Source organism: Oncorhynchus kisutch, linkage group LG15, assembly GCF_002021735.2.
Source record: "Oncorhynchus kisutch isolate 150728-3 linkage group LG15, Okis_V2, whole genome shotgun sequence".
NCBI lineage: Eukaryota > Metazoa > Chordata > Actinopteri > Salmoniformes > Salmonidae > Oncorhynchus > Oncorhynchus kisutch.
The window spans coordinates 59,321,822-59,340,624 of record NC_034188.2 but is presented as its reverse complement, the minus strand read 5'-3'; the positions used below and the strand labels follow the sequence as shown (position 1 = coordinate 59,340,624).

Here is an 18,803-nt window from a genome sequence, read left to right as displayed (position 1 = left end):
AGAACCTTAGCCAGGACCTGAAAACAGACACAAAAGCAGGTAACACAATCGTTTGAATGGAATCAAACTTTATTTCTATAACAATGCATTTCACAACCCATTTCACATAAATGTCAAGTGAATTTCATCATTAAATATTGTGTATATATATACAATACCAGTCAAAAGTTTGGACACATCTACTCATTCAAGGGTTTTTCTTTATTTTCAACTATTTTCTACTTTGTAGAATAATAGTGAAGACATCAAAACGATGAAATAACACATATGGAATCATGTAGTAAGCAAAAAACTGTTAAACAAATCAAAATATATTTAATTTTAGTTCCACACTCTTAGCATTGTCTCAACCAGCTTCACCTGGAATGCTTTTCCAACAGTCTTGAAGCAGTTCCCACATTTGCTGAGCATGGAGATCATCCGTTCACCTACTCTGCGTCTCACAAAGCTATGGCGGGTGGAACCAAAAATCTCAAAAATCTCAAAAATCTGGACTTGTCAGACCAAAAGGACAGATTTCCATCGGTTTAATGTCCATTGCTTGTGTTTCTTGGCCCAAGCAAGTCTCTTCTTATTATTGGTGTCCTTCAGTAGTGGTTTCTTTGCAGCAATTCGACCATAAAGGCCTGATTCACGCAATCTCTTCTGAACAGTTGATGTTGAGATGTGTCTGTTACTTGAACTCTGTGAAGCATTTATTTGGGCTGCAATGTAAGGTGCAATTAACTCTAATGAACGTATCCTCTGCAGCAGAGGTAACTCTGGGTCTTCCTTTCCTGTGGCAGTCCTTGTGAGAACCAGTTTCATCATAGCGCTTGATGGTTTTTGTGAATGCACTTGAAGAAACGTTCAAAGTTCTTGACATTTTCTGCATTGACTGACCTTCATGTCTTAAAGTAATGATGGACTATCGTTTCTCTTTGCTTATTTGAGCTGTTCTTGTCATAATATGGACTTGGTCTTTTACCAAATAGGGAAATCTTCTGTATACCAGATACCTTGTCAAAACACAACTGATTGGCTCAAACGCATTAAGGAAAGAAATTACACAAATTAACTTTTAACAAGGCACACCTGTTAATTGAAATGCATTCCAGGTGACTACCTCATGAAGCTGGTTGAGAGAATGCCAAGAGTGTGCAAAGCTGTCATCAAGGAAAAAGGTGGCTACTTTGTTTAACACTTTTTTGGTTACTACATGATTCCATATGTGTTATTTCATAGTTTTGATGTCTTCACTATTATTTTACAATGTAGAAAATAGTAATATAAAGAAAAACCCTGGAATGAGTAGGCTGTGTCCAAACGTTTTACTGGTACTGTGCGTGTGTATACAGTTGAAGTCGGAAGTTTACATACACTTAGGTTGGAGTCATTAAAACTTGTTTTTCAACTACTCCACAAATTTCTTGTTAACAAACTATAGTTTTAGCAAGTCGGTTAGGATATGTGCATGACACAAGTCAATTTTACAACAATTTATTTGACAGATTATTTCACTTATAATTCACTGTATCACAATTCCAATGGGTCAGAAGTACATACACTAAGTTGACTGTGCCTTTAAACAGCTTGGAAAATTCCAGAAAACTATATCATGGCTTTAAAAGCTTCTGATAGGCTAATTGACATAATTTGAGTCAATAGGAGGTGTACCTGTGGATATATTTCAAGGTCTACCATCAAACTCAATTCCTCTTTGCTCGACATCATGGGAAAATCAAAAGAAATCAGCCAAGACCTCAGAAAAAAAATTGTAGACCTCGACAAGTCTGGTTCATCCTTGGGAGCAATTTCCAAATGCCTGAAGGTACCACGTTCATTTGTACAAACAATAGTACGCAATTATAAACACCATGGGACCACGCAGCTGTCATATCGCTCAGGAAGGAGATCCGTTCTGTCTCCTGGAGATTAATGTACTTTGGTGCGAAAAGTGCAAATCAATCCCAGAACAACAGCAAAGGACCTTGTGAAGATGCTGGGGGAAACAGGTACTAAAGTATCTATATCCACAGTCAAATGAGTCCTATATCAACATAACCTGAAAGGCTGCTCAGCAAGGAAGAAGCCACTGCTCCAAAACCACCATAAAAAAAAGCCAGACTACGGTTTGCAACTGCATATGGGGACAAAGATTGTACTTTTTGGAGAAATGTCCTCTGGTCTGATGAAACAAAAATATAACTGTTTGGCCATAATGACCCAACCGTGAAGCACAGGGATGGTAGCATCATGTTGTGGGGGTGCTTTGCTGCAGGAGGGACTGGTGCACTTCACAAAATAGATGGCATCATGACAATGGAAAATTATGTGGCTATATTGAAGCAACATCTCAAGACATCAGTCAGGAAGTTAAAGCTTGGTCGCAAATGGGTCTTCCAAATGCACATTGACCCTACGCATACTTCCAAAGTTGTGGCAAAATGGTTTAAGGACAACAAAGTCATGGTATTGGAGTGGCTATCACAAAACCCTGACCTCAATCATATAGAAAATCTGTGGGCCGAACTGAAAAAAGCGCGTGTGAGCAAGGAGGCCTACAAACCTGACTCAGTTACACCCGCTCTGTCAGGAGGAATGGGCCAAAATTCACCCAACTTATTGTGGGAAGCTTGTGGAAGGCTACCCGAAACATTTGACCCAAGTTAAACAATTTAAAGGCAATGCTACCAAATACTAAATGAGTGTATGTAAACTTCTGACCCACTGGGAATGTGATGAAAGAAATAAAAGCTGAAATAAATCATTCTCTCTACTATTATTCTGACATTTCACATTCTTAAAATAAAGTGGTGATCCTTACTGACCTAAGACAGGGACGTTTTACTAGGATTAAATGTCAGGAATTGTGAAAAACTTAGTTTAAATGTATTTGGCTAAGGTGTATGTAAATTTCCGACTTCAACTGTATATATATACACACTTGTGCTCAAAAGTTTGGGGTCACTTTTGAAAGAAACGGTGAATAGGCGACTCCGGGATGCTGGCCTTCTAGGCAGAGTTGCAAAGATAAAGCCATATCTCAGAGTGGCCAATAAAAAGAAAAGATGGGCAAAAGAACACAGACACTGGACAGAGTTACTCTGCCTAGAAGGCCAGCATCCCGAAGTCGCCTCTTCACTGTTGACGTTGAGACTGTTTTTTGCGGGTACTATTTAATGAAGCTGCCAGTTGAGGACTTGTGTTTCTCAAACTAGACACTCTAATCTAATGTACTTGTCCTGTTGCTCAGTTATACATATTCTGCGTGTACAAAACACAATGAACACCTTCCATTTTGCCCTCAGAACAGCCTCATATCGTCGGTGCATGGACTCTACAAGGTGTGGAAATTGCTCCACAGGGATGCTGGCCCATGTTGACTCCAATGATTCCCACAAAACCCAGCAGTGTTGCAGTTCTTGACACACTCAAACCGGTGCGCCCTGGCACTTACTACCATACTTCATTCAAAAGGCACCTCACCCCCTGGTGGATCGCATACACAATTCATGTCTCAGTTGTCTCAAGGCTTACAAATCCTTCTTAAACCCATCTCCTCCCCTTCATCTACACTGATTGAAGTGGATTTAATGGGTGACATTAATAAGAGATCATAGCTTTCACCTGGTCAGTCTATGTCATGGAAACACAGGTCTATATATTCAGGTTTGGACAAATTACTTGAAACATGTAATTACAGATTACACCACAATTAAAGTAATTAGTCAAATAATTGTCAAAATTTGTAATTTAATCTGATTACTTTTGGTTTACCGCCTTGGTAAACCAGCATCTGCTTCGTCAGTTTATGTAGCAAAAGATCAAGTCCATCTCTAAAGCTTTAATGCATGCTTCCCAGTCAAAACAGTTTGTGCATATATTATGACAACATTTTGCGACGTTTTGGTTCGTTTGGTGTTCGGCAGGAGTTTTTTTTTACTGTTTGAGCACACAAAATGTTTTCTTGAGGCTTGTCGAAGTTTGGGAGCCGAAGTCTATGTCCCTTTGTTGGTGATTGGTCAACAGTAGGGATTCTTCAATGAAGTGTTGTCATTCAACGACAGACGACTACTTTTCATGCACATCTTTTCACTTGAGAAATACTGCATTCAAACATCTTAGTTAGATGTCAAATAGCACGACTAAGACCTCCACTCCAAAAACATCCAAATTAACTACAGAGCAAACTGAACTTATGTATTTGGACGCCTTTAGTCTGCCAACTCAACTACTGAATCCTTGAGCAAGTGCTGTCTCAACTTCGTAATGCATATTCTTGATGAAATGGCATCACTAAAATGACAGATTTACTGTCAAGTTCCAGAAATAGATTCTTTGATTTCGAAATTATAGGCTTACACCCAGCCACCAAACAGAATGTGGCCAGTAAAATAGGAAATGGTCATTTGAATGTCTGGCCCTCCCTTCATATAACAGTCTGGTATGCTGTCTCTGCCTGGCCGGCTCCCCTTTCTCTACCGGGATTCTCTGCCTCTGACCCTATTATGGGGGGGGCTGAGTCACTGGTTTACTAGTGCACTTCCATGTCATCCCTAGGAGAGGGACCCACTTGAGTGGGTTGAGTCACAGACGTGATCTTCCTGTGCGTTGGAAGAGATCTTCGTGGGTTATACTCAGCTGTGTCTCTGGGTAGTAACTTTGTATCCCTCTAGTGGTGTGGGGTCTGTGCTTTGGCAAAGTGGGTGGGGTTACATCCTGCCTGGTTGGCCCTGTCCGGGGGTATCGTCGGACAGGGCCACAGTGTCCCCCGACCCACCCATCTCAGCCTCCAGTATCTATGCTGCAATAGTCTATGTGCCGGTTGGCTAGGGTCAGTCTGTTATATCTGGTGTAATTCTCCTGTCTTATCCGGTGTCCTGTGTGAATTATAAGTATGCTCCCTCTAATTTTCTCTCTCTTTCTCTCCTCTCCCGGAGGACCTGAGCCCTAGGATTATTACTCAGGACTACCTGGCCTGATGACTCCTGGATACCCCCGTTCCACTTGGTCGACAAGTCTGGAAATATTTTCTTTGGTGCTTTCACATCTAAACCATGTTAATAAGATCAGTTAGAAGCTGTACGAAAGACACCCAGTCTAGTTCCACATGACACATGGAACTAAAACGCCTGTCATTGTTCAGATAACAATACTTACTTTTGAGGAGTTTTCGCAAGTCTGATTTCTCCTCCAAGCGGGTCTGTAGGTTGAGAAACTCACTATATCGCCGGTTGACAGTGTGATAGGCAACTGGCTGGATAGACCCTGGGTTATCAGAGTCCATTGCTGTTTCATCCTGAAAGACAAGTTATGTTTCAGTAGCCTATATGAAGATACATATGTAACCTAGCCTTTTCAAACCAAAAACATGTCATGTTCTCCATACATCAAACAACAAACAGAGTCACCTTGCAATAATAACTCACCTTGACCGTGTAGAGAGTGTGCGAGCCGGTGTGACGGTGCTCCTTGGCCATGATGGTCCCGGGGATGTGGAGGTTCTGGATGATGATCGGGATTTCGCGGCTGCTGAGGGGCTTGAAGCTGAAGGGGGGCAGGGGCACCATAGGGGAGGAGGTCTGCAGAGGGGGCTTGCAAAGATTAACAGGTTCAGCCAGGATCCGATAGTTTCGTAAAGAAGGGGAGAAGGACATTGCATGTGATGAGCTCTCCGACCACAAACCTTCCAGTTCGGGTTTCCAGGTGAGGCAGAGGGACAAGGACATGCAGCAGCAGGTCAACAACAGCCCTGGTGTAGTTCACCTCCATGGCCGAGCTCTTCACAGCAAGGTGAGGTGTGCAGACCCGGGAGTATGCTTTCCAGAGGCTGTTCTCTCCATCCGGTTGCTTCTTCAGCTAGGCCATGACATCTTTGGCTCTCAGGTAACTCTGAAGGTGGCCGCCACACAGGTCCAAAACCCCCTGAGCCAGGACCTTACGGTCCACTCTTCTTGACCGACACTTCAGAGCCATTGCCATGGAGTACATGGCACTTTGCACCTCAACCTGAAAGTCCCACTCTGAGGACACTATGCAGTACCAGGAGGAAGTCTTGGATGATCTTGTGCACAGTGGTCTGTATATAGTGGTCTAGCTGCCGCTCACTCTCAGGCGAAGGAGGGATCCTTTCCAATGTGATGAACCTCTCCTGGTGAACAGCGCTGTTGGAGTCCAGCACAGCCTGAGATCCCAGCCAGCCCCTCAGGAGGCTTGTGAAGACACACAGCAGCCATACATTTAACAGTCAATGGAAGAGAATCAGCCATGTCAGAAGAGCTCCAAAGCCCAGTTGGCTCCGGCGTGGTCTACTGAATTGGACCAAAAGTCTCCGACTGAGTGTGAGTCATGGCTCTTCATATGACTTTTATATTCAGTGTAAAAAAAAAAATCTTATAAGTAACGTGACATTTATTTCACATGATTTAGCTGGCAGCACATATGTGAATAGACAGCTAGTTAATTATTCTCTGTGATAAACTAATTTCTTCCCTGCAACCTGGCTAGCTAGCTACCGGTGCTAAGTTAGCTGAGTAGCTCAGGCTAGCAGCAGTGGAGTGGACCTAGCTAGCTAGTTAACGTTAGCTAGGTACTGTACTAAGCTAGCTTGTTGCTATGTAAAAGTGAAACTGTTTCATCTAACGATTTTGTAATGACACATTGACTTTACAATGAACTGATCATATGTTATATTACATTATTGATATGATGTCGGGTTGCCTTTCCTTTCGTTAGCTTGCTATAACTAACGTTAATAGCTGCTAGCCAAGCATTCCATTTTAATTTACCTTTATTTAACTAGGCAAGTCAGTTAAGAACAAATTCTTATTTCCAATGACGGCCTAGGAACAGTGGGTTAACTGCCTGTTCAGGGGCAGAACGACAGATTTGTACCTTGTCAGCACGGGGATTTGAACTTGCAACCTTTCGGTTACTAGTCCAACGCTCTAACCACTAGGCTACCCTGCCGCCCCACGACCATTACTTTAGGCTAAATTACCCAAGCTGAATTTACCTTAGTCAATGTAGCTAGCTGTATGTTTCTGAAAGTACGACAAGTAAAATTATACAAGCGGTCATGGCAACTGTATCACTTGCAAGAAGCAGGCAACGTCTTGTCTTTTTTTGACAGCTCGGGCATTAGTTTATTTACTTCCTGTATCCCTTGACCAGGGTTGCCAGGTCTAGCTAGTATTTCTAGACAATGATGCTTCAACTGACACATTTCTTGGGGCGCAGTAAGAGAGGTGTTGCCAAATTTATCCAATGAACTCCTTTTTCAATAACGTTATGGAGCGAATAAAGAAGGAATATCGATGTAATTTGTAACTACGTGGACTAAGATGCAAAATTCAGTTTTCCATCAAAATAATGATTATTCAGAGTTTCAGAATATATCGCAAGAAAATATCAAATATAATTTCCTTTTACTAAACTCGCCAGATCATTTTCCATCAATGCATGTCGATTTAACTTGATTTGACTACTATGATTAAGGAAAAATGCAAGATGAAGTGTGGTTTATGGCAAATATACCACGACTAGGGCTGTTCTTAAGACACAGCCCTTAGCAGTGGTATATTGGCCATATACCACAAACCCCCGAAGTGCCTTATTGCTATTATAAACTGGTTACCAACTTAATTAGAACAGTATAAAGTAATTGTCATACCCATGATACAGGGTCATTGGTTAGAGTTAGCTAAAATCCTCTCATAACCTGCTACGAAAAGTCACTTCCAGTCGTAGGTGTACTCCACGTAGACACAACCTTTCTAAATGGACCAGCTAGAAGGGCCTGACATTATCTAAAAACGAGTGAGAAGCAAACTGCTGCAAAAAAAATGTTGCTCAAGGTTTTTGCTATACTTACAGAGTAGGGTTAAAGATAAAAACGAATTATTGATGTCAAGGTTAGCCAATAAATTCTCATTTCATTCAAGATTTTTTTTAAACAAAGGTGACATATTGTGGTCTAGGGTGAAGATGGCCTGTTGTCCGGACCTCTGGCAGTCTCTCTGGGGGTACCACAGGGTTCAATTCTCAGGCCGACTATTTTCTCTGTATATATCAATGATATAGCTCTTGCTGCGGGTGATTCCCTTATCCACCTCTTCGCAGACAACACCATTCTGTATACATCGGGCCCTTCTTTGGACACTGTGTTAACTAACCTCCAAACGAGCTTCAATGCCATACAACACTCCTTCCGTGGCCTCCAACTGCTCTTAAACGCTAGTAAAGCCAAATGCATGCTTTTCAAACGTTCGTTGCCCGCACCCGCCCGCCCGACTAGCATCACTACCCTGGACGGTTCTGACCTAGAATATGTGGACAACTACAAATACCTAGGTGTCTGGCTAGACTGTAAACTCTCCTTCCAGACTATTAACCATCTCCAATCCAAAATCAAATCTAGAATTGGCTTTCTATTTCGCAACAAAGCCTCCTTCACTCATGCAGCCAAACTTACCCCAGTAAAACTGACTATCCTACCTCGACTTCGGCGATGTCATCTACAAAATAGCCTCCAACACTCTACTCAGCAAACTGGATACAGTCTATCACAGTGCCATACGTTTTGTTATCAAAGCCCCTTATACCAAACACCACTGCGACCTGTATGCTCTTGTCGGCTGGCCCTCGCTACATATTCGTCGCCAGACCCACTGGCTCCAGGACATCTACAAGTCTATGCTAGGTAAAGCTCAGCCTTATCTCAGCTTACTGGTCACGATAACAACAGCCACCCGTAGCACGCGCTCCAGCAGGTATATCTCACTGGTCATCCCCAAAGCCAACACCTCCTTTGGCCGCCTTTCCTTCCAGTTCTCTGCTGCCAGTGACTGGAAAGAATTGCAAAAATCGCTGAAGCTGGAGACGTATATTTCCCTCACTAACTTTAAACATCAGCTATCTGAGCAGCTAAACGATCGCTGCAGCTGTACATAGTTTATCTGTAAATAGCCCACCCAATCTACCTACCTCATTCCCATATTGTTTTTATTTACTTTTCTGCTCATTTGCACACCCGTATCTCTACTTGCACATCATCATCTGCTCATTTATCACTCCAGTGTTAATCTGCTAAATTGTAATTACTTTGCTACTATGGCCTATTTATTGCCTACCTCCTCACACCACTTGCACACACTGTACATAGACATTCTTTATTTTTCTATTGTGTTATTGATTGTATGCTTGTTTATTCCATGTGTAACTCTGTGTTGTTGTTTATGTCGCACTGCTTTGCTTTATCTTGGCCAGGTCACAGTTGTAAATGAGAACTTGTTCTCAACTAGCTTACCTGGTTAAATAAAGGTGAAATTAATTAATAAATAAAGAGCTGGTGTAACTGGGTCAGGTTTGTAGGCCTCCTTGCTCGCACACGCTTTTTCAGTTCTGCCCACACATTTTCGGTAGGATTGAGGTCAGGGCTTTGTGATGGCCACTCCAATACCTTGACTTTGGTGTCTTAAGCCATTTTGCCACAACTTTAGAAGTGTGCTTGGGGCCATTGTCCATTTGGAAGACCCATTTGCGTCCAAGCTTTATCTTCCTGACTGATGTTTTGAGATGTTGCTTCAATATATCCCCATAATTTTCCATTGTCATGATGCCATCTATTTTGTGAAGTGCACCAGTCCCTCCTGCAGCAAAGCACCCCCACAACATGATGCTGCCACCCCCGTGCTTCACGGTTGGGATGGTGTTCTTCGGCTTGCAAGCTTCCCCCTTTTTCACCAAACATAACGATGGTCATTATGGCCAAACAGTTTTATTTTTGTTTCATCAGACCAAAGGACATTTCTCCAAAAAGTACGATCTTTGTCTCCGTGTGCAGTTGCAAACCGTAGTCTGGATTTTTTAGAACAAGTCTCCTTCCTGTGCGGTGTGACGGCTGCGTGGTCCCATGGTGTTTATACTTACGTCCTATTGTTTGTACAGATGAACGTGGTACCTTCAGGCATTTGGAAATTGCTCCCAAGGATGAACCAGACTTGTGGAGGTCTACAATTTTTTTTCTGAGGTCTTGGCTGATTTCTTTTGATTTTCCCATGATGTCAAGCAAAGAGGCACTGAGTTTGAAGGTAGGCCTTGAACTACATCCACAGGTACACCTCCAATTGACTCAAATTATGTAAATTAGCCTATCGGAAGCTTCTAAAGCCATGACATAATTTTCTGGAATTTTCCAAGCTGTTTAATAAAGGCACAGTCAACTTAGTGTATGTAAACTTCCGACTTCAACTGTAGATCAACAGTGCTGTTCTGATATATACTATTGATTCCACTACCCAATTTCTATGTGTAAATACAGTGTAAATACAGCACACTACATATTCTATTACTTCCACTACATGTTATTTTTACTTTTCTATTTTCATCATTATTATTGATTAATGTACTGCATTGTTGAGGGAGCTAGCACATAAGCATTTCGCTGCACCTTTTATACCTGCTGTAAACGGTGTATGTGATGAATACATTGGATTTGATTTGACTCTACTTTGGCATGTGGCTCTACTTTGGCTGTTGAAAGAATCTATTCTAGTGTTCAGCGGCTGCTCAGATAACCTGAAAAAAATATGCCACAAAGAACGTCAATGTGGCACAATGTAGCGTAGGAAATGCTTAAATCTAGAATCCTTGAAGGCTACATCAATTTGTGAACTTAGAAATGAATGATATAAACAGTGGTGGGAAAAGTACTCAATTGTCATACTTGAGTAAAAGTAAAGATACAATGACTAAAGCAAAAGTGGAAGTCACCTAGTAATATACTACTTGAGTAAAAGTCTAATGCAAAAAGTGGCTGATGTTTTTCTAAGTTCATTTAATTTAATCATTTAATTATATTTAAATACTTAAGTCTCAAAAGTTAATGCAATTGCTAAAATATACTTAAGTATCAAAAGTAAAAGTATAAATAATTTCAAATTCCTTATTTTAAGCAAACCTGATGGCACAATAATAAAACATAAAATAAATATGTGTATATATATTGGTGGATATCCAGGGGTACACTCCAACACTAAGATATAATTTACAAACTAAGCATTAATTTGTGTTTAGTGAGTCCACCAGATCAGAGGCAGTAGGGATGACCAGGGATTTTCTCTTGATAAGTGCAGGAAGTGGACTTGGATTCTTTCAAAATGTAACAAGTACTTTTGGGTGTCTTGGAAAATGTATGGAGTAAAAAGTGTATTATTTTTTATAGAAATCTAGTGAAGTAAAAGTAGTCAAAAATATAAATAGTAAAGTACAGATGCCACCAAAAACTACTTAAGTAGTACTTTAAAGTATTTTTACTTAACTTTACACCACTGGAAATAAACGCATTGATTCTTGAAGAATATAACTTATAAAGGCCTAATGCGCTTAGTTCAATTATTGTACCCTATCAAAACCCCAAATATAAGCGTGTTTTACAGAAATGTTTATAAACAATGTAAATGTAAACAAACCCTGTATAGCCTCAAAACATATTAAAACTATAATTTTGATATAATGGATGGTCAGTCTTTGCATCCATACCGACGGGAAAAATATTGGGGGAAGTGAGTTGGCAACTGGAGGGTTGCTGGTATCAAATCCTAAATGCCATTGCCTGCCGTTGTACCCTTGACCAAGGCAACAACAGCTTCCCGTTGCCCACGGTAGCAGCCCCCCGCACCTCTCCAAAACCTGTATATGTGTCTTTCGGAAGGGTTGGGTTAAAGTCAAATTTCGGATGGAACTTGTGTGCACTACTTTTGACCAGGACTCAAAGCGCAATGTATAGAATAGGGTGCCATTGGGATGCATCATTAATGCAGTCAAGGAAGTAGGAAACATTTACTTTCGTCTTGTTCTTTTTCTGTTTATCATTTTTGTTATAAAGAGTAATATAGCAATCAGGTTATTATGCATGGTGAAAGGTGCATTGTGGAGCACATCCATTGCATTACAGTTAATGTGTTGCTGCCTGTTTACATCACATGAATTGAAAGGCTTTTATCAAGCGGCTTTTGATATGTATCCAATTCTCAATTAACGGAAACAAAGGAATTCCAATGATGTAACCCTTTTGAAACCTTCACGTTTACTTTCGATTGCACTCCTCCTGCACTATAAACGAAGACAGGCTTATCATTTGACATCACACTAAGGTGAGTAGACGTTCTGGCAAGGTGCACTTCAGGTGACACTAAAAATGATGCACTATAAAACATATATTATGTTGGTGGGAAGGGGGAAATGAGGTATGCTGGTGAATAGTAAACCTCACTAATCTAATTTGTTCAGTGTGGTTGAATCTCGAGCCGGTGTCGGAAAATATTTATTTTCGACCTCAGGAGCCCACATAGGTCACTCATTAACATACGTTGGGTGCAATTTCACACATACCATGTGTGATTTCCAGTCTTTCATGGTGAGACGCCAACTTGTAAGAATACTAGAAAATATTTAGGCTAAGTAATATAGCTAAACTATATAGCTCACAGATATTTGTTTCATTCATGCATATCGCTTTTGATAAGTTTGATGAAGGTGAGTGGTCTCCAATGAAGGTAGCCTACCTGTATCTCAGTTTGTCTGTAGACCTAATGATTTATTCATATATAGGTGTTTTAAGGTAAGTCGTTATGATATGCATGATTCGCAAATTAATGTTAATGTTCTTAATTTAATAAGCAACGAAAACAAAAGTGTAACTTAATATTGGTGGGGTTCAATATTATATAACATATATAATATTAGTAAAACAAAGTCAATCACATTATCTAGGCTACAGTACGTGCCTCCACGTTTTGCTTTAGGTTTCTATTTCTCCGGTGGGCGTGAGCATCACTAGAAAAGGGAAAGCAAGGACTCTGGGCTTAGGAGTCAAGATGATACCCTATGTGGCGTTGTGCAAATATTGTAAGTATTTTCCTTTTTATTAAACACATCTTACTTTAGCTTAGTTATAATGACAAGTTGACTTGTGTTCAAAGTTCATAGCCTATATTTTTGTTTATTTGAAGAATTTGTAAAAATGCATTGTTTCAGGGAGTCCAGACATACATTGACTCTACAATCAAAATAACAAGTATTGCGTCACCTTATGGGGCAATGCAAATACAAATAAACATGTGATCCTCTATGTATAATTGCAAAACAATAGCTTCTGCTTTTGTAAAAATGTGTTGTTGAATTCCTACAAATCATTGGAAAGTAGTGGAGGGGATGTTCAGGAACATTCTAAAAGTCATTCTCGGTCTTGTTTTGTGATTTTGGGTGGAAATAAGAATAGCCCAGCAGATTGTATGCCATTCATGTATGTTGCATCTACTTTAATAACATATCCCTCTGTAGCCCTTTTAAAAATAAATTTGTACATGTTTTTTTTATATTGTAAGCATAAAGGCCCATTAAACATTTACTTTTGCTCTTTTCTAGTTCCTGTCGCTATAGGTGTGATCATAGTTTTCAGTGTCAATGGATACATTGAGGATCCTCTTTTTGAGTGCCTGCAAGATTCAGACTATGCCGAACTCCTTGAAATTGTGGACAGAGGTCTTCCCTTCACAAAGACACCCCATCATATTGCCATCATCGGTGGTGGTATTGCTGGACTGACTGCAGCAAAGTTTCTGGAGGACGCCAGGGCACAAGGTACGGTATCTTTTGTATAATTTACTGTATCAATGTCAACACAATTAATATCATTGACATATGCTAATTTACTTATGATTGACATAGTGAGAAAGGAATTTAGTGTCAGTATTATAATTATCTGGTTATGACTAACAATAGACCTACAGAGTAAAATGGGGAAACTGATAGCGTTTGTTTTTTTGGACAAGGTGACTTTAATAGAGGCAAGTGATCGAATTGGAGGACGGGTGGAGACCTACAGAAATAGAAGAGAGGGATGGTATGCAGAGCTGGGTGCTATGAGGATCACTAGCTTTCACAAGTGAGTAAGGCCTGTTGTCCTATCACATGAAATAAGTAGCTACCTCTTATCCCCTGTCTTCACATGTTATTGTTCAAAAGAGGTCAAGCATCCTATCTCAAATGAATCATTATCAGATACTGGTGCATGTCCTATAGAGTTGCATAAGAATGATAGCAAGTGTACTTTAACCATCAATACAATGTTAACTATGGCATTTTTAATTCAACAGAATTATTTTATCATTTTCATCAAAAATGGGCCTTGGACTGAATCCATTTATCCAGGATGACATCAACACATATTACCATGTGAACGGGTTGCTGCAGAAAACATACAGAGTTAAAGAGAACCCAGATGTGCTGAACTATCCCTTGACTGACAAGGAAAGGGGAAAATCGGCTGGTCAGCTCTTTGACTTGGCCCTGTGGAAGGTGTGTGCAAAGAGAGGGGGGGCTCCCACCATTCGTGTTGCAAAATAAATGTACACATTATTCAATCATTGCACCCACACAGCTTGCGCACGTCAAAGAACATCTGTGTAGCCAGGCACTAAAATAGAACTTGGTTCTATTTGTGGCACTTGACGCGCTGCAAGTTCCGCCTCTCCCATCTCCTCATTGGTTTTTAGGAGCATATACCCACGTGGGTGATTGAAAGATGAACTGAGGTCCACACTCCAGTCGGTGGTGGTAATGCACCATAAAGTTGGTTGCCAACCGCAATATAAAGTCCAAAGAAGAAGCCTGGAAGGAGGAGAGATTACTAGAAACAAACTGTTTACGCTTTTATCTGTGGATTAATTGTCGGGAGTAGAGGAACCTTGTGCATTTCAGGTAAAATAACAACCCAATGTTTAAATTAGACGGCGCATATGGACGCACGTGGTCTGATCAGCATGTTTAGACTCCTGTGGTGGAACACTGTGTAATGTTAAATGTTGTTATATACAGGTATGTGTCACATAACAGTTATAACAAATGTTTATATAAATGATTTGTTGTAGATAAGGGATGATATGAAGACAGCTGGCTGCGAGGCCATGTTGAGAAAATATGACTCGTACTCAGTTAAGGTAAGAAAACACTTGGTTGCTTATAGGTAACCATCAGACAAGATGCAGGATTATTGTCAGACTCTAAATTGGTAGGCACTTTGCCACTTTCCTTACTAGAAATGGGAACAAATGTATCTAAATATCTTTATTCAGCCATTTTAATGAGTGTTTTCTGACAGGAGTATCTAGTGAATGAGGGGAACCTGAGTCGTGGTGCCCTGCGCATGATTGGAGATATCCTGAATGAGAACAGCCTCTTCTACGCATCACTTACTGAGATGCTGTATATTCAGTCGGATATCAATGACAACACTGTGTAAGAACACCACTATGCATGTACAATCAAATTAGACACCCCGTCCTACATCTAGTGTTTGTTAAGTAGTGTATTAAAGAAGTGGAATGTTCTGTTTTTCAGCTATTACGAGATCACTGATGGGTTTGACCATTTACAGAGGGCATTTTACCAGGCCCTCAACTGCACTATCCTTCTCAACTCCAAGGTCCGACTCATCAGTCAAACCAGCAGCAATGTGACCGTATCCTACCAGGACTGGCATGATCCATCCTCTCTGACCAACCTCACAGTCGACTATGCCCTGGTGACAGCTACAGCAAAGGCCACCCTCTTCATGGAACCCCCGCTGTCACCCCAGAAGATGGAGGCCCTGCGGTCCGTGCACTACGCCAGCTCCACCAAGGTGGTCCTCAGCTTCAGTGAGAGATTCTGGGAAAAGGATGGTATCAAAGGGGGGAAAAGCATCACGGATCTCCCCTCTCGTTTCATCTACTACCCTAGCCACAGCTTCCCAGGCACGGCTGGGGGGGCTCTCCTTGCATCCTACACCTGTTCCGATGACTCCACTCTGTTCCAGGGGGTCAGCGAGTATGAACTGAAGGCCTTGGTGATGGATGACCTGGTTAAGATCCATGGGGAGGCTATACGACCTCTCTGCACTGGAGGGTTGGTGAAGAAGTGGGGGCTGGATCCCTTCAGCCTGGGGGCTTTTGCCCTTTACACACCTTACCAGCAGACGGACTACGCCTCGGACCTGTTCAGGAATGAGAGCAGGGTCCACTTTGCTGGGGAGCACACGGCACTACCTCATGCTTGGATTGAGACTGCCATGAATTCTGCACTAAGGGCAGCCAGGAACATCAGTAACCTGGAAGGATAGACATCTGGGGCCTGGGCACATACATTTTTATTTTGAATAGCTTGAGAGGTTGAATGTTGACAAACTAAATGACGAAATCCAATGGCCAAACCAAAAACGATTTATTTTGATAAAACATTATTAGTACTGTCTGATGATGCATTCGGTAGTATTCATGTGTTCTGCTCTACTCAATATGAATGGCACAACATGATGAGAGGAGTGTTGACGAAATGTTCAGCAGAACTGAAAATGTTTACTGGCCTATTTTACAAGTCCTCTTCAGGGCACAATGTTCATACTTTTTTTCCCTTTCGAACCTGTTATTTTTGTGTGTACTGTTTTAAAATGGCAACTTTGTTAAATAGCCTACAGTATTGTACAAAATAACTATGTCAAATGATGTTGTCACACAGATGTTATAGAGATGTTATGAGTAGCACTGTGTAGGTGTAGTTCTTGGGCCTAACTTTATTAAAGTTATTTTTAACTTGAATAAAGCTGTATTGCAACCAAATACTTTGATTCTCTAGCATGTCCAATTTAGGCCTACCTGTTGAATAATTGTACTGTGGCATATCATCATTTTAGGCAATGCTGTTATGGGTTCGATGCATAAGGGAAAACATAATGCACAGTTCTCTTACAAAATAAAAACATTATAGCCTATTTCTCATTGTCCAGCTCCCATCAATGGGTACCATTCTGCACCATCTGCGTGAACCGGTTAGTCAAAAGAAGCAATGAATCAGCTAAGTCAACTTCCATGTGGAGATCTCAAAACTCAAAACATAAATAGAAGATTCCGTAATCAACTCGCAATCCGGTTTGTCCATTCTGAGAACACATTTAATTGTATAATAAAAAATCAAATGCAAGATACAGTTCAGAATAGTTAATGTACCTAGCTTTAGTTGGATAGCTAACTTCGTAGCATAACTTCTGATGTATGGAGCGAAGCTATCTACCTGGGCCTGAAACTGCGCTTTCTGTTGTTCAATTGCGATCATCCTTTGGAGCTCTGAAGCATCAGCCTTTTCTGACGAATTTAAATCAAAGCCGTCCATTACAGTACCTAGGATTGGTTACAGTCGGGTTAATTCAACCGGTAGAGCTGATAATGACCTTCTCTGTAGGCTTATGCGTTTGTTGCTCAGTGGTTTGTTGTGGGTTTGCTCTATTACGAAGATAATTGACTAACACATGAGTCATGACTCTCCAATATTTTCAATGTTCAGCCTCTATTTTATGTAAGGCCAACCCATTTTTTCTAAAGCCACAATATCTAACCTTTTGGGCTACTTGACCAAATTCACATAGAATTGTGAGTTATAGATATATAATTCTCATTGAACGCAAGTCTAAGAAGCGGTATATCTGTTCTGTGTGCGATATTCCTATGCTTCCCCTTCTAAAGTTTTGTTTTTGCTATTTTACGTTTGGTTTTATACACCAGATTCAACCAGCTGAAAATACAATATTTTTGGATATGGAAAATATATTTCACAGCTGTTTAGATGGTACAATGATTCTCTACACTATACTTGCTTGTTTTTGTCACATGAAATTAGGGGAACTATTCAAACAGGAAATGGCGGAGCATTTTCTGCATATTGCACCATTAATAAAACAATGTGAACGTTTTAATAATAGGATACACACATGCAATCTAATGGATAGATTCTGTTCAGGGGAAAGTTCACCCAAATTATATATTGGTTTCCTTACACTGTAAGCAGTATTTGGACAAGATATGGCATTTGAGGCACAAATTCAATGCAAGTCAATGGAACCTACAATATATTCGCATTTTCACAGTGGTGGAAAAAAGTACCCAATTGTCATTCTTGAGTAAAAGTAAAGATACCTTCATAGAAAATTACTCAAGTAAAAGTGAAAGTCACCCATTAAAATACTACTTGAGTAAAAGTCTAAAAGTATTTAGTTCTAAATATACTTAAGTATCAAATTCCTTATGTTAAGCAAACCAAATCGCACAATTTTCTGGTTGTTTAAAATGTATTTACATAAGCCAGGGACACACTACAACACTCAGATCTCATTTTACAAACGAAGCATGTGTGTTTAGTGAGTCCGCCAGATCAGAGGCGGTAGGGATGACCAGGGATGTTCTCTTGATAAGTGCATGAATTGGACCAGTTTCCTGTCCTGCTACATACTTTTGGGTGTCAGGGAAAATGTATGGGTGTAAAAAGTACATTATTTCCTTTATGAATGTAGTGAAGTAAAAGTAGTCAAAAATATAAATAAGAAAGTAAAATACAGATACCAAAAAAAAACTTCCTAAGTAGTACTTTAAAGTATTTTTACTTAAGTATTTACACCACTGAATTTTCACGCACCAACCTAAAGTATCACAAAATGGATTGTGTAACTCAATGAAGTCACTTATAGATGATTTATGAAGGACGGAAATGAAGGACGGAAATGCAAAAATAGGTACCATTGACTTCCTTTGGATTTGTGCCACAAATGCTTTATTTTTATTTTTTATTGAAACAGTAGCCAGGTAAACACAACCAAAGCATTGATTGCCGTCGTACCTTGTCCATAGACTGCTTAAATTGTAAGGAAACCAATATGCCATTGTTTAATTTGGGTTAACTATCCCTTTAATATAATCACTGCTATCTATTCAGATTAAAAGGGTAATCTGCAG

At 40.4% G+C, this 18,803-nt stretch overlaps 1 protein-coding gene and 2 pseudogenes across 1 annotated transcript; 2 read left to right on the top strand and 1 right to left on the bottom strand.

Moving 5' to 3' along the window:
- The window catches only part of LOC109904801 (sorting nexin-19-like), a 39,395-nt pseudogene extending 31,724 nt beyond the window's left edge, over positions 1–7,671 (bottom strand).
- A 3,636-nt stretch (positions 7,672–11,307) lies between these two features.
- Positions 11,308–14,602, top strand: LOC109905605 (L-amino-acid oxidase-like; annotated as a pseudogene).
- A 98-nt stretch (positions 14,603–14,700) lies between these two features.
- On the top strand, positions 14,701–16,792 carry LOC116353633 (L-amino-acid oxidase-like). The gene is made up of 3 exons (XM_031790670.1): positions 14,701–14,984; positions 15,146–15,282; positions 15,385–16,792. The coding sequence occupies exons 1-3, from the start codon at positions 14,928–14,930 to the stop codon at positions 16,142–16,144; spliced, it is 954 nt and encodes a 317-aa protein (XP_031646530.1). The 5' UTR covers positions 14,701–14,927; the 3' UTR covers positions 16,145–16,792.
- Positions 16,793–18,803: the final 2,011 nt, after the last annotated feature.

Excerpts from the sequence above, each read along its gene's own strand:
- LOC116353633 (XM_031790670.1), top strand. The coding sequence starts at position 14,928 with ATGAAGACAGCTGGCTGCGAGGCCATGTTGAGAAAATATGACTCGTAC. Across the intron at positions 14,985-15,145 it reads ATGACTCGTACTCAGTTAAG|GAGTATCTAGTGAATGAGGG; the intron begins GTAAGAAAACAC and ends GTTTTCTGACAG. Across the intron at positions 15,283-15,384 it reads GATATCAATGACAACACTGT|CTATTACGAGATCACTGATG; the intron begins GTAAGAACACCA and ends TCTGTTTTTCAG.